Source organism: Octopus sinensis, linkage group LG13 (assembly GCF_006345805.1).
Source record: "Octopus sinensis linkage group LG13, ASM634580v1, whole genome shotgun sequence".
Taxonomy (NCBI): domain Eukaryota; kingdom Metazoa; phylum Mollusca; class Cephalopoda; order Octopoda; family Octopodidae; genus Octopus; species Octopus sinensis.
Window position 1 is genome coordinate 63,525,635 of NC_043009.1, and position 15,000 is coordinate 63,540,634.

Below are 15,000 nucleotides of genomic sequence, written 5' to 3' on the forward strand. Positions count from 1 at the left end.
TCGTGTCTATTTCCCATCATGCACAGTCATCCATCGATGCCGTAATGTAACCGGATGTTGTTCGAATGCCTCGGCTGTGTGCGGACCAAAGAGGGTGAAGATCATTAGCAAATATTTTGTGGTGAGAGCACTGTTCTCTCATTCTCTCTTTCTCTAAGCTTCCGCTATATGTCTCTAACCACGCATACACACACATTCATATGCATGTGTGTACATGTAAACATATATATATATATATATATATATATATTGATTTGGATTGATTTGATTTTCACTTGCCTCAACAGGTCTTCACAAGTGTCACACACTTGCCTCTGCCTCAACAGGTCTTCACAAGTGTCATAAGAGGAAGGTATCACAGGTGGACGACTACGTCGCCGGGTCTTCGGATGGTGTCTTTATGTGCCACCGACACAGGTGCCAGATGAGGCTGGCGAACGGCCACGATCGGATGGTGTGTGTTGTGCCCACAGCACGGAGGCCAGTCGATGCGGTACTGGCTACGGCCACGTTCGGATGGTTGTGTGCGTGTGTGTGTGTGTGATCGATCTTTATGAGTGTGTGTTATATATTCGCCATGTTGGACCGCTGAAATCTACAAGTTTTTTTTTTCATTCTCTCTGTTTATTTTTTCTTATTCCTTTCTGTTGAAGAACGTTGGCTCGAAACGTGTGTGTGTGTGTGTGTGTATGAACTGGCACTCCGTCGGTTATGACGGCTAGGGTTCCAGTTGATCCGATAACAGAACAGCCTGTCTATGAAATTAACGTGCAAATGGCTCAGCTGTCCGCCATTATTATTATTATTATTATCATTATTATTATTATTATTATTATTATTATTATTATTATTATTATTATTATTATTGTTGTTGTTGTTGTTGTTGTTGTTAATGTCCGATGATGGTTAGATATATATTTAGATATAAGCTGAAATTTGTTTTTACAGGTTTTGGATTTGACAGACAAAAAGCCCGAAACTGCCAATTTAAATTCCAAAATGGTAGAAGTACGAAAATTTATGAATCACACAGAGTGTGAATGTAAAGAAATAATAAAACTACCCGGGTATGTTTTTATTTTTATTTATATCGGATTGGTTTTTGTTTTGTTTTGTTTTAGATGGGGGATATGCTCCTTTCTAGGGACCCTAAGGCAGATAGAAGGAAGGGAAGAACCGGCCCAGTTGTTTGTTTTTGAAGAAGATTGGACCGTTATTTCTATCAGTTAAAGCGACCACATAGAGGCTTGTTCGTGAGAGTCTATAGGTATGAGTATGTTACATGGACATGCGGAATGAGCCGAGTGGGCGTGGGTGTTTGGATACTGGCGATTTGGCACGGCTGACTGGAGACTAGAGACTGACTCTGTCTTGGCGATGACTTTTTTGGCGAGAGTACATTTTGGCGTTAGTGCCAAATACACGCCCGCACACCGCACGCGCAGAAATATACGCATATAGCTAGAGAGGGCGAGAGAGAGAGAGAGATCACAATTTATCAAATGGATCCGACTGATATAAATATTTTCCGCCTCCTCATATACGTAAAGAGAAATATGCTCACACACATAAACACTGAGATGAAGAGAAGAGAAAATGTACGATACCAAATAATCAGCGTTGAATCAGCAACGTTAAAATTCCTGTGCTAAAATGTCTCATACCTATGAACATGTCCACCTTTACTTACACCCCATTTAACCAAAAATCACAACTATGGTGTCGTCCGAAAACCATAGTGAATTAAACCAAGGCCAAAAAGAAAACAAATAATAGATTTGATTAAATGATCGACCTCAATGAGTTAACTTCTCTTCCGTCGGTATGGCATGTTTGTGTATCGATGTTCTTCACAAACTATTAAGACAAATGCTGCTGATGAGGAGGAACGTGTGGAATTCTGATAGGTTATGTTTAGAGTATTTGAAAAGATGTAGTACAATCATTCTATTTTCCTACACCAACAAATAAAAAAATTATGTATATTTAATTAGTAAACCACCTAACCCTTCATCAAACGTGGTTAAAATCAAAATAATACCAAATCATATAAAGAGTTGTCCTCTGTATTTGCCAAGAAAAGATTTGAAATTAATATTGATATTAACTGTGGAAAAAAAACTTTATGCAATGCATGTGAGAACTTAAGCAAAACATGTAAAGTGAAGTCAGTAGAATAAAACAATGAGAGCAGATTTTGCATTTCCTTACAAAGGTTGTTTAATAATCTTTAAAAATTTCGGGAAAGATTTCCCATTTCAAATAGAAAATTTCGGAGTATGTATTGTTCCCGACTCTCTAATACTGTTCTATCCCTCGCTGCTTGTTTGTATATGTAAAAATACTTATGTACCTTTGTCTCATCGTATATTTATTTCTTGCTTGCATCTCCTTTCTTTTTTTTTTTTTTTTGTTCCATGTAGTAAATACGTTAAACGTAAACTTAACTATGAAAGTTATTTAGACAGGAGTGGCTGTGTGGTAAGTAGCTTGCTAACCAACCACATGGTTCCGGGTTCAGTCCCACTGCGTGGCATCTTGGGCAAGTGTCTTCTGCTATAGCCCCGGGCCGACCAATGCCTTGTGAGTGGATTTGGTAGACGGAAACTGAAAGAAGCCCGTCGTGTATATATATATATATATATATATGTATGTGTGAGTGGGTTTGTGTGTCTGTGTTTGTCCCCCTAGCATTGCTTGACAACCGATGCTGGTGTGTTTACGTCCCCGTCACTTAGCGGTTCGGCAAAAGAGACCGATAGAGTAAGTACTGGGCTTACAAAGAATAAGTCCCGGGGGCGATTTGCTCGACTAAAGGCGGTGCTCCAGCATGACCGCAGTCAAATGACTGAAACAAGTAAAAGAGTAAAAGAGTAAAGAGATATATAAGACTACTTACCAAGCTTTCCATCTCCTCTCACCGCACGATTTTCTTATGGGCCTTTTGTTGTTGCATGTATTATATGTTTCCACCCTCTTATGAAATTGATAGCTTGACGCACGCGTAATTATATACATACGTACATATACACATACAAATTATATGTATATATAAATGCATACATTCATGTATATATATATATTTATATATTTTTCTATTTCAAAATACCAGGTGTCGGAAAGAATGTCCACATCCGTTCCAGAAAGTTCGAAATGGTCTCGAATGTGTCTGTGATTGCCGTAACGACCAGCGAAATTGTTTGCTTATTAAAGATGGTATGAAACCATTAAATGAACATTCTTTGGTGTAAGTAGACATTTCTTATTGAACTTGTTGCGTTTCATACAGCGCTGTCAATTGCAGAGGGCTGACAGGTGAACTCATGGTTAGCAGAAACTTAGACCCTGATTTCAATGTCCCTTTAATGCCATATCATGCGTTTCGAGACAACGAAGAAGGCCCTTGTATGGCCGATCGATCTGCTTGCAATAGCAGCGCAAATTTAACTCAAATCACGCCGAATCGGCTTAGGTAATGTGGTCCTGCATATAATATACCTGATTTAAAATAGTTACGGCTGGAATGCCTTTAATCATAGATTTTAGTCAAGGATAACTTTGAGTTAACTAACAATTGGTGTCACGGAAAGGTAAATCCGATTCAATTGTCATGTAATTAGAGGAAAAGTTTCAAATTCGGATGTTTTGATCTTCATTGTTGTGAGTCGAAATTCAGCCAGAGTTGGCTTGAGGTTATATATTCCTGAACGGTGATAACAGAAGTACAGGATTCAAGGAAACCGGAGGTTTCCGTCGGCGAAGGGCTCACACTGATAGCAGCCAGTCACGTTCCTGTATTTGTTAATCTTTCTTTACTCTGTGTTTAAGTAATCGATCGCTAAATTTTGATACACATCAATAACGATTACAATCCTTCTTTCACACTACAGTGTATGACTGGGAGAGGACTAGTCGACTACATCGACCCCAGTACGCAACTGGTACTTAATTTTTTAACCCCGAAAGGATGAAAGGCAGAGTCGACCTCGGCGGAATTTGAACTTAGAACGTAACAACGACGGACGAAATACTGCTAAGAATTTCGTCCAGTTCGCCGCGTTAACAATAATAATAATAATATAATAATAATAATACTTTCTACTATAAGCACAAGGCCTGAAATTTTTGTGGGGAGGGGGCCAGTCGATTAGATCGGCTCCAGTACGCAATTGGTACTAATTTTATCGACCCTGAAAGGATGAAAGTCAAAGTCGACCTCGGCGAAATTTGAACCCAAAACTAACGACAGACGAAATACCACTAAGCATTTCGCCCGACGTGCTAACGATTCTGCCAGCTCGCCGCCTTAATAATAATAATGATGATGGTGATGGTGATGATGATGATGATGATGATGATGATGTTTTTTTTTTTTTTTTCTTTTGCAGATGCATCAAAAGACGGCAGTGTCAACGACCAAATTGTAGATATGGTTATTTCGATGTGAATACGGGGTATTGTCCGCTTTTACAATTAGGAAACCAACGTAAAAACCGGCGCCGAAATCGACTACGTCTCCGAGGGAAACTAATTTAAAAAAAGCGAACTCATCAGACACATAGAAGTTGCCAGAAAAGGCTGCTCCTGTTAACCCAGTCGTTATAACAGCAGAACATTAGTTACACAGACTACAACAATACTAAAACACATACATACATGCCTATATATATATATATGTATATATGATATATATATATATGTATATATATATATATATATATATATATATATATATATATGTACATATATATATATATATGTATATATATATGTGTATATGTATATATATATATTTATATGTGTATATAATTATATATTTATATATATATATATTTGTTTGTTTGTGTATATGTATACGTATAATTGCCAACAGAACTACTACTGTTCATTCAATTTAATTCAATTGCTATAACAGACAAACAATAGTTACTCAGAGTACAAAACTAGCATATTACGAAGCAGACAGTAAGATACATACGCATTTGGTTTATGTCTGGCAATGAGTTGTGTATAAAAAAACAAAACAAAGAGGATTCTATTATACATCAGTTTTTGACTATCAACCAATTATAGAGATAATCTTCGATTATTGAGCTCATTTTCACGCAAACCAAATTCAGCAAAATGAAGAGAAGGTGGAGGAAGGAAAAAAATAAACGACGAGGTATATACATATATATATACTCACTGTTGTAATAAACCGAAGGAGAGATGTTAGCGAAGGATCGACATGTTGTTGGAGCTGTACGGGTTGGTGCAGAAGGTGACCAATGAAACGGACATATTTTCATCTGGAATATGTAAATGATGTACTAAGTATTATCAAAGTCAGACAATTTATAAAAGGACAGGTCACCTTGATTGGCAGACACAAATTGTCAATAAGTGTTTTTGAACCTGCCTCACATTCACTTGCTATGTTCATTGACCGACACACACTCACATACACACACATACAAATTCACACGGTGACATTACATAAAAAAATAAACTCTGCCACGTCACACACTCATCTCTCCATCTCTTCTTCCCTTGAGTGTATATATATATATATATATATATATGTATATATATATATATATATGTATATATACATACATGTATATGACATACCAATGCTTAACAAATAATGACAAAAACATTTGGATTGTTTCTTGGTATCAACATTTTTTTTTGTTTTTAAAGTGGGCGAAAATTGACTTATAAAATAAAACACAAGCCATGATACATGAAAAATAAAACTTTATCTTATGTTTAAATAGTTCATTGCCCCTGGCTTTGTTGGAAAACTGTGAATAATAAAAAAAAAATGTGAATAATAAAAAAAAAAGGAAAATATTTTCAGAAGGATCTTATCAATGCGAAATTACAGCTTTAAGATATAAAAATACTATATATTTGGTATAAGCAACCAAATTATATATATATATATATATATATATAAACTCCTTTCTTTCTTGTATTTCTCCCTTTCACTCTTAGTCTTTTCTTTTCCCCTACCCTTCGTCTTGCTCTCTTTTAGTTCCTCGACTTCTCTTTTTCCACCAATTTCCTTTGGCATCCCCCTCCCTCCCTCTCTCTCTCTCTCTCTCTCTCTTTCTGTTCTAACTGAACATTGGAACATAGAAGTGTCTTTCCCAAAGATATTTTAAAAAATCAAAACGATGCAAAGACGTTTAAACGATGACCATAACTGGTTATTGAAACAAAAGACTAACAAACTTAAATATGGATACAGCGGAAGGAAAAACTGTGAAGAAACAAAATCTACTTCAGATAATGTAGACCATAGCAGAGACTCGTTGAATATCTTATATTCTTCACTAGAAAATGTACATTAAATGTAAGTGATCGAACTGCTGGCGTGAGTGTTTATAGTAGGAAGTTGTCTATGTTACTGAGCAATATTGTCCATTCTAATATGGTTAGTCAGAAGACAACAATAAATCAATCAAAAATTAATAGATCTTTGCGCTCTTTCACTTAATGTATTTAGTTAAATGAGTGATGGCTGAATGCGTATAAAAGTTGGTGTGCGAGCGCGCTTCATATTTCTGCGTGTATGTGTGCGTGTGTGCGTGAGTGACTCACAAACTTCAATGAATACACTGCAATGAATATACTTTACATCATGTATTGAGTACTTTTTCTCTCGTCCATTTAACCAGAGATGCATATATATATATATATATATATATATATTATATTATATTATATAAATATATATATATATATATTATATATATATATATATATATATATATATTATATATATATATATATATATATATATATGCATGTATGAAGTGGCCGAGATTGCTTATATTCTGCGTGAACGAAACGCCAGTCCTTCGCAAGGTATGCTCATTTACAACTGAATGGATTGGAGCAACGTAAGATAAAAGGTTTTGCTTGTGTGTATGTGTGTGTGAGAGAGGAAGAGAGTGTGTGTGTGTTTGCGTGTGCATGTGTATTGTACATAAATATCTAATATAAATATAGTCTAACGACTGACGCATGGAAACATAAGATATATGTATTAAAACGAATAGATAAATAAATGTGTATTCCGTTACCTTTCGCTGGGCATGAACCATGTTTTATTCTTTCGTTTTTTGTTTTGTTTTGTTTTGGTTTTGGTTTTGTTTTCGGACCCCGTCAGAGCAAAAGATTATGCATTTGGACATTTGGACAATGTTTGGACATTTTCAATGGCGTTACTGTGACACAAAGTCGAACACAAAACATATAACAAAATAGCATTCCCTTTGAGTTAACGCAGACACGTGTGCCCTGACCTAATTCTAAAGCATAATCAACGTCACATGTGATGAGGTTGTACCTTTTGAATTATAGACACAATCCATCCGACTAGCTTCCATACTTTTTTCCGTCTACCCATATTTACACACACACACACACTATGTATGGGTTGATCCGAAACTTGAAACGACAATTACATAAAATTTCATGCAAGCGAGACGGAAATTGTTTAGCCATTCGACCAAACTGCCTATGGAATTTCTCAATAAAATTTTGAAAGAGGCATTTATAGTAATGACGGCCACAAAAATTTCGCAATTGTAATATGTATGAGTATTTCTACTAACAAGATTCTATCAAGTTTCTTAATATAAAAGAAAAAAAGTAGTAAATTCAATTTTTCCTGTTAACAAAATAATAAAATATAAACATGGTCTATCGAAATGACATGTGACAATACAAAATATTCATATTGAAATATATAAATGCTGAAGACGGTGATGTGTGTATATTTTTATGCAGGATTGTATTTTATTTTATTTTTAGGATAGAGCTTTACAAGGTAAGAATCGGGTCTTTTACTTTTAACAAAGCTCAGGTATACGTGTAGTTTTCAAGCTCTTACGTTCATTAGAAACAGGATTCATGTCCGGAGAAAATAATATAATTCTTTTATATTTTATGTTTCAGCCATTGGCCTGAGCCATGTTCGACTTAAACCCTTCAAAGGGAACAAATTGACCCCAATACTTTTTTTTTTTAATTTCAAAACCTGGTACTTATTTTATCAGTCTCTTTTTTTCAGAACTGCTAAATTACGGGGACGTAAACAAACACACACTGGCTGTCAAGCGGTGATGGAACTCAAACACTAAATAAACACACACACACACATACATACAAACACAAACACACACACACACACACACACATACATACAAACACAAACACACACACACACACACACACACATACATGCAAACACAAACGCACACACACACACACACACATATATATTTCCGAATCTGTGTGAATGTGTATAGAATAATATATCAGTTGAATAAAGTTATAATATGGTTTAGTTTTCACATTTTTTGTTATGGTATTTTAACATTGAAAAAATATCTTGTAATGTTCATAAAGCTCAATTAGCGCTTTCATACGTTCGTAGTAATCATCAGATTCCAAAATGTATTTAACTGACGGTTGAGTTCTTGACAACTGTAGTACCTCTTAGAACACTCCAACAAGCTGGATTTTTGTAATGCGGTTTTTGAATATTGTGACAGAAAGTCGAACACAAAATATATAACCAGTTGCACAACTGTCGTTAAATTCCAAGGCAGCCCCATTCACGTGTAGAACTTTACAATGGCTTCTTATAAAGTGTTGGTGATGGAGATGGTTCTCTGTTGTTTGATAGCAAGGATTCAATTATTCGATCAAATGTGAGTGTGTGCGCGCGCCTGTGAATGGTCTGTATTTGTGTTGCCACGGAGACTAGTAAGCAAAAAATAACATACTTTGACACGTGTTGGATGACTTTACAGCAGAGTGAGAGAGAGAAAGAGAGAGAGAGCATGCTCAATGTGAGTTCTGTAAACAGACCGCGGTCTGCACGGACGTTTTGCCTAAGCATCTCAGACATCAGACCACATGGATCTGAAATCTCTACCTAAGAGGGGAACCTCTGAGACACGTGAAGAAACACGATTACCGCTCGCAAAAGAGACAAACCGGGTGTGATAGGGTTCAGTCAGCAAGGTGGAACAAAGATTTGTTCGCCCTTCTAATGCATTACTTAGTGTTTTTATGTATTTTACACCAAGAAATTCCTCACGAAATTGGCAGACATTGAAAAAGCTATTCATGATACCAGGTGTGTATGTGTAACCACAGTACATACCTAGTATGTTTATGTATGTGTACAGGAATTTCGAGCGTTTGTATATTTAGTATACAGCTCTTTCCCTACCCCCAATCTAATATTGTTTATCCGTCTTGTAAGTGCATGGTTAATCTTCGGTTATGAGGCGTGACAGTCTGGCCGATTTAGAAATTATTACAGAGTTTACAACTTTGTTGCGAACACTCAAAATTGAAATTGACTCTGCAGACAAGCAGCTCTCTAAAGTCTGAAAATAAAAGAACAGTTCCATACCATTAACCTCTTGACCTTTCATGTTTTTCTCGTATAAGACAGGAGAAAGATAATAGACGAAATGGAATTGACATGTAGATATTTGTGAGTGGTTTGTGTTTTGTCTTTGCGTGTTTTGCCTTTTGTGTGTTATCAATCTTTTATATTTTGCTTGAAACAATAAAGTTTCTTGGTCTGTTGACATTCCTCGTCTTTCGCAGTCTTATCTTAGTCATGAAGTGTTTGTTAGTGTGTGACTTATTGTCGCTTTACACCAGATAAACATCATGTGAATGATGCTGCGTTCATGAGAATGAGAAATTGCGATGTTTAACTGCAAGATACGAGTTTCTTTGAGCAATCAGGCAGTCGGTGCTTAATATATTTGCTTGTGAAGTTTTGTATTGTATTTTGCTGTTAAAAACTATATATAGCAGATTAGTGTGTGGGGTTGCGTGAATCAGTGGTTAAGGTGTTGCACTCACGATTGTGAGATCGTGGGTTCGATTCCCAGACCGGGCGTTGCGTTGTGCTCTTGAGCAAAGTACTTCATTTCACGTTGCTCTGCAATCATTTCACCATCTGACAATTGGCACATGGTACACCTGTGCAGGTAATGTCGATTTGATGGAGAGAGTGACCTTATGTCTACACAAGCATTTGATCACTATAAACAAATCATTTGTGTGGTTGTACGGTAGGAAATTGTCGAACCCGCATACGTCATTTAACGACGGGAGAGTCCATCTTATATATATGTGTGTGTGATTTTTTTCCTCCATCTTCCCTTCTCTGGATATTTCCTTTTCCTATGTTTCTGACGAAGAGCTCCGCTCGAAACGTTAAATCTTCCTTTCTTTCCTTTCCTGAGCGTCCAATAACACTATACTTGTTCCACGTCCTCGCGTTGTTGTGTTTTCTCTTTGTGTTTTCATGCTTGGATTAACTTGTAGCCATTTCATATTTTTAATTTCGCTCACGCGCATTCTTTGTTTTTGATTTTGTTGACTACACAGTATAGTAGGATTAGTTGGGCACTGTCTGTGAGAGAAACAGTACCATGACGCAATCCACTCTGCCTGAAATTTGGAAATGATATCCTGTACTGCTTGGCTCCAATACGAAAAGTTCAGTGTTTGGGCGTCAATCTGAGGACAGTGCAGAGGATTCGGAAAGGGTTGGATGAGTCTAATGGTGATTACGAAGGCATGGCAGCTCAGGGAACGCACTCTGATCGTTATGATAAGAAAAGAACTCCTGAATTTGTTGGTGAGATCCAAGTCATGATTGACAATCCTTCCAAGTCAATTAAGTCCATCGCTAAGAACATGGGAGTGTCTGAGTTTTTTTTATCAGGTAGTGCAACTTCCGACTATCATGTCTTTGGAGCTGCTCAAAGATGGTTTACAAGGACGTCGATTTCCTACAGATGAAGATGTGAAGGAAGCGGTGCTTAAATGTTTCCACGACCAACCGAAACCGTTCTTGAAGGGAATACGCCAGCTTGTGGATCGTTGACCAATTGCATCGAAAAGAAAGGCAACTATATAGAAAAATTACCTACTTGTTTATCCCCTGCTTGTGTGTAAATACATCGAAAAAACAAGAGTGCGTATACTTTTTTACTCTCCCTTGTGTGTGTATATATATATATATATATATATATATATATATATATATATATATATATATATATATATATATATATTGTATAAAAGATCGTATCGTAAGGCCAATACAAAGCGAAGTAAATCACAAGAAAACAAATATGTGAACTAATGTAGACTTACCTTGTATTCAATATTTCCGGTTTATGACCCCATTTTCAAGAAATTGACTAATGTTGCCGATGTGCATGTGTGTGAGCGTGTGTGGAGTGGACATGCGCAGAAGGGTGTTTTATATATATATAATAGATAGATATAGATATAAATATATTGAGAGACAGACAGAGTTATCTTTCTCTCTCGTCTGAACACCAACATCTTTTTCTTTGTGTGTGTGCTTTTTAGGTTTTTTAGCAATTCCCACATTTCTCCATAACGAAACATTACAGTAGCAGGACCGTAACCTTCCATGGGACCCTGCTAATTCATCCGTTTTCGATCGACTAACATCCATGATGCAAGCGACCTTTTCTTCTCTGCTTCACTGCTTTTAACTAATGCTATTTTTAAATAATGTAATTAGAAATTCAATGAAGTTCAGCTTTAAGATACTTCGTACTTTCAAAATGACTTGGCAAAGGGAAACAATCCCAGCAAAATAGCCCTAAATTGTCCACCTTACAGAATATTTACCGTCAGTTCTCATTTAACATCATTGATAGGTTCTTGGAAAATGCAACTTAAAGTGAAACGCTGTAAAGCGAAACCATTTTTACCATAGATTCCGTCATATAAATGTGAGTTGCCTTTCTATACTATATTCCTAGTCACACAGACATCAACAAAATTCTAAATGATGACTCCAGATACTTTTAATAGACACTCAATTATCATTCCACCGCATTATATAACGGAAACAGCTGTAAGGTAATGAAGTTCATAAGATAATCGCTTATTCCTTTGTCATCTCTTTTTCATCTCTTATATCATACATTATACATGCATATATACACACATATATGTGTGTATGTCTTTATAAATACTATGAATGTGTATATTTATTCTACATATAGATAGATAAATAGATAGATAATACAGTTTAGATAGATTCAACTTCATACCAGATTCCTTGTGGTTGTTTACACTTGTGATGCCATTGTCAATTTTTCAATATCATTCGTGATGTAGTAACCACGCCAAAATTCCTTTCAGTTTCATCCTCTAAGAATTTCTTAATGTTGTGTCGTAAAAAGTAGCCTTTGACTGGACAACTCAAACCAATCTCGACTTGCCATGGATTTTTCATTCACTCTTTACATTAGAACCGTGTGTTTTCTTTAGGTCTTCAACAATACTTAAAATTTGCATTTGTAAGGTAGCAGGGAGCAGGAAACGATCCTAAGCCTTCTAGCAACTCAGCTAACCTTGCTACCTTATTTACCAATACATAAACGCCCATGCGCACTCTCAATATATGAATGTATGGTTGTATCTATGTAGGTATGTATTTGTATATAGATATGTATGTTTATATATATATATACATATATATATATATTATATATATATATATATATATATATATAATATATATATATATATGTATATATATATATATATATATGTATATATATATGTATATGTATATGTATTTATATATATATGTATATGTGTATATATACAAGTATATATACATCCCTCTGCTCCCTCACTCCCTCTCTCCCCTTCTCTCTCCCCCTCTCCCTCTTTCCTCCTTCATCCCCCTCATCCCCTTCCTTCTCCCCCATCCTCTCCTCTCCCCCTTCTCCTCCCCCTCTTCTTCCCCTCCCCTTCTCTCCCCCCTCTTCTCCCCCTCCCCCTCCCCCTCTTCTCCTCACTACACCACATGACTTTACACATCACATCACATATGATGTGCCATACTAATACACACACCAACTAATACATACTAATACGTACTAATACATACTAGTACATACTAATACTTACACCAACCCTATACATACACACGTCCAGACCCCGCATACGCACTTATACTCTCTCACACACACACACACACACACCTATACATACCAATACGTACTAATACATACTAATACATACTAATACATACACCAACCCCATACATACGCACGTCCAGACCAATCTTACGCACTAATACTCTCTCATACACACACACACACACACCACCCTTATACATACTAATACATACACCAACCCTATACATACACACATCCAGACCCCTCCCACGCACTTTTAGCTGGTCCCTCAACCCTTTTATCAACCCTATTATCTCCCCTTATTTCGCTCTCGCGTCTCATGTTTGATCTTTGACCTCTGGCCGAAATCAGATCGCCATGTTGATTCGTTAGCTACTGCACGCATTTTTTTTCTCTCCTTCTTTCTGTGTTTTTCTCTCTCTGTGTATCTTTCTGTTGAAGAGCGTAGGCTCGAAACGTTAAAGACTTGTTTTATTTATATTTCCTGAGCGCCATACTAATACAATTGTTCGTTTGTTTTCCACCTGCCTTCGTCTTTTGTTTATTTTCATAAAGCTTCCCGTTATATATACATATACATAGAGAGAGAATTAGTCAGACATGCATACATACAGACAGTCAGACAGAAAGACAGATTGACGGATAGACAGATAGATAGATATATGTATACACAGGCGTACACTCACATAAAAATACACGCACACAGATATATAAATACATACATACACACACACACACAAATATATATATATATATATATGTATGTGTGTATTTATTTAGTTATCAATTTATATGCTATTAGTTATCAATTTAGCTTCGATGCGGGAGACAATATCGAATTATTCTACCCAAAATAAATCAATTTTTTTTTCTTTTTAATTAGAAGACCAAATAATAGCAAAGCAGACATTTCTCCGGTATTTTGCCAAAATCAATGACCTCTCTCCACTGCAGCTCTGCAGTTATTTTTACATGACTGCAGTACAATGCAACCAAAATACCATGTTTTACATATCCACCACACTATACATATATATATATATATATATATATATATATATAAAACCAGAGTTGGTTATAAAGTTTTACTTTAGTTTTCATTAGTTCAAAAGCTTAATGTATTTATTGCTCCTAACTCAATATTGTTACGTTACTGGTTATCCCGAATTAGTCGATTTTCCTTCATCATTCAATAACTTCATTAAACTGATGCTGTATTGACTGGTATTAATGAAGGCGGCAGCGTTAATAATAGATTGATTAAAATAATAGATTGATTAAAATATGCATTGTTGGTTTGTTTGTTATTGTTTTTGTTCAGGTCAGACTTATGGTCAAACTCATTCAAGCTGTGACTATTCCATTCTATTTTGAGGTACAGCTTGTGTAGGGTTTCGATATCCAGTGTGTTCTTGGTGTTTTCTGTTTTTAGTTTGTAGGATGTAATCTACGTATGGAGGCCGTGTGTAAGTTTGAAGGGTATTGAAAGGTCATGCATCTACATATTGAAAGGTTTGGGTGAGGGAACGAATTCCATTCGGAAAATATTATGTTCTAGAAGTGTTACTTTTCTACATTACACACATTTGGCTGACTGACAGATTTGTCGATGTTTGTTAGAATGCTTTGTGTGGAAGATTTTGGTTATTGATGCCATCATGCATTCTGTATATTCCGCTTGTGGTCAGTGTGGTAGTTGAATGTAATGATCGAGATCTGCATCATGATTTGGAAAGGTGATGTGTAAGTGATGTCAAGGATTAGCCATCCTAAAAGATGTCTAAGAGTGTGTATATGACTTGAGTTTTTGTTTGATATTAGAATTATGATCTTGCTTAGCTCCCACATTCTGGGAATTTGATACAGTCGCTGTGAGCATCTCTGGATGTTTTTTTATTTCTTTATTGCCCACATTGGCTAAACATAGAGGGACAAACAAGGACAGACAAAGGGATTAAGTCGATTACATCGACCCCAGTGTGTAACTGGT

General features: G+C 36.1%; 1 protein-coding gene across 2 annotated transcripts in view; it reads left to right on the plus strand.

The window, feature by feature from the left end:
- Positions 1-6,214, plus strand: part of LOC115218435 (platelet-derived growth factor subunit A) — a 34,285-nt gene extending 28,071 nt beyond the window's left edge. For both annotated transcript variants that reach the window (XM_029788245.2, XM_036508463.1), the window contains exons 3-6: positions 1-121; positions 949-1,067; positions 3,113-3,247; positions 4,389-6,214. The exon at positions 1-121 is cut by the window's left edge and continues 109 nt beyond it. In XM_029788245.2, the coding sequence (XP_029644105.1) occupies positions 1-121; positions 949-1,067; positions 3,113-3,247; positions 4,389-4,536 (523 nt within the window). In that variant the 3' untranslated portion in view covers positions 4,537-6,214. The remainder of the gene's footprint in view (positions 122-948; positions 1,068-3,112; positions 3,248-4,388) is intronic.
- The last annotated feature ends 8,786 nt before the right edge of the window (positions 6,215-15,000 follow it).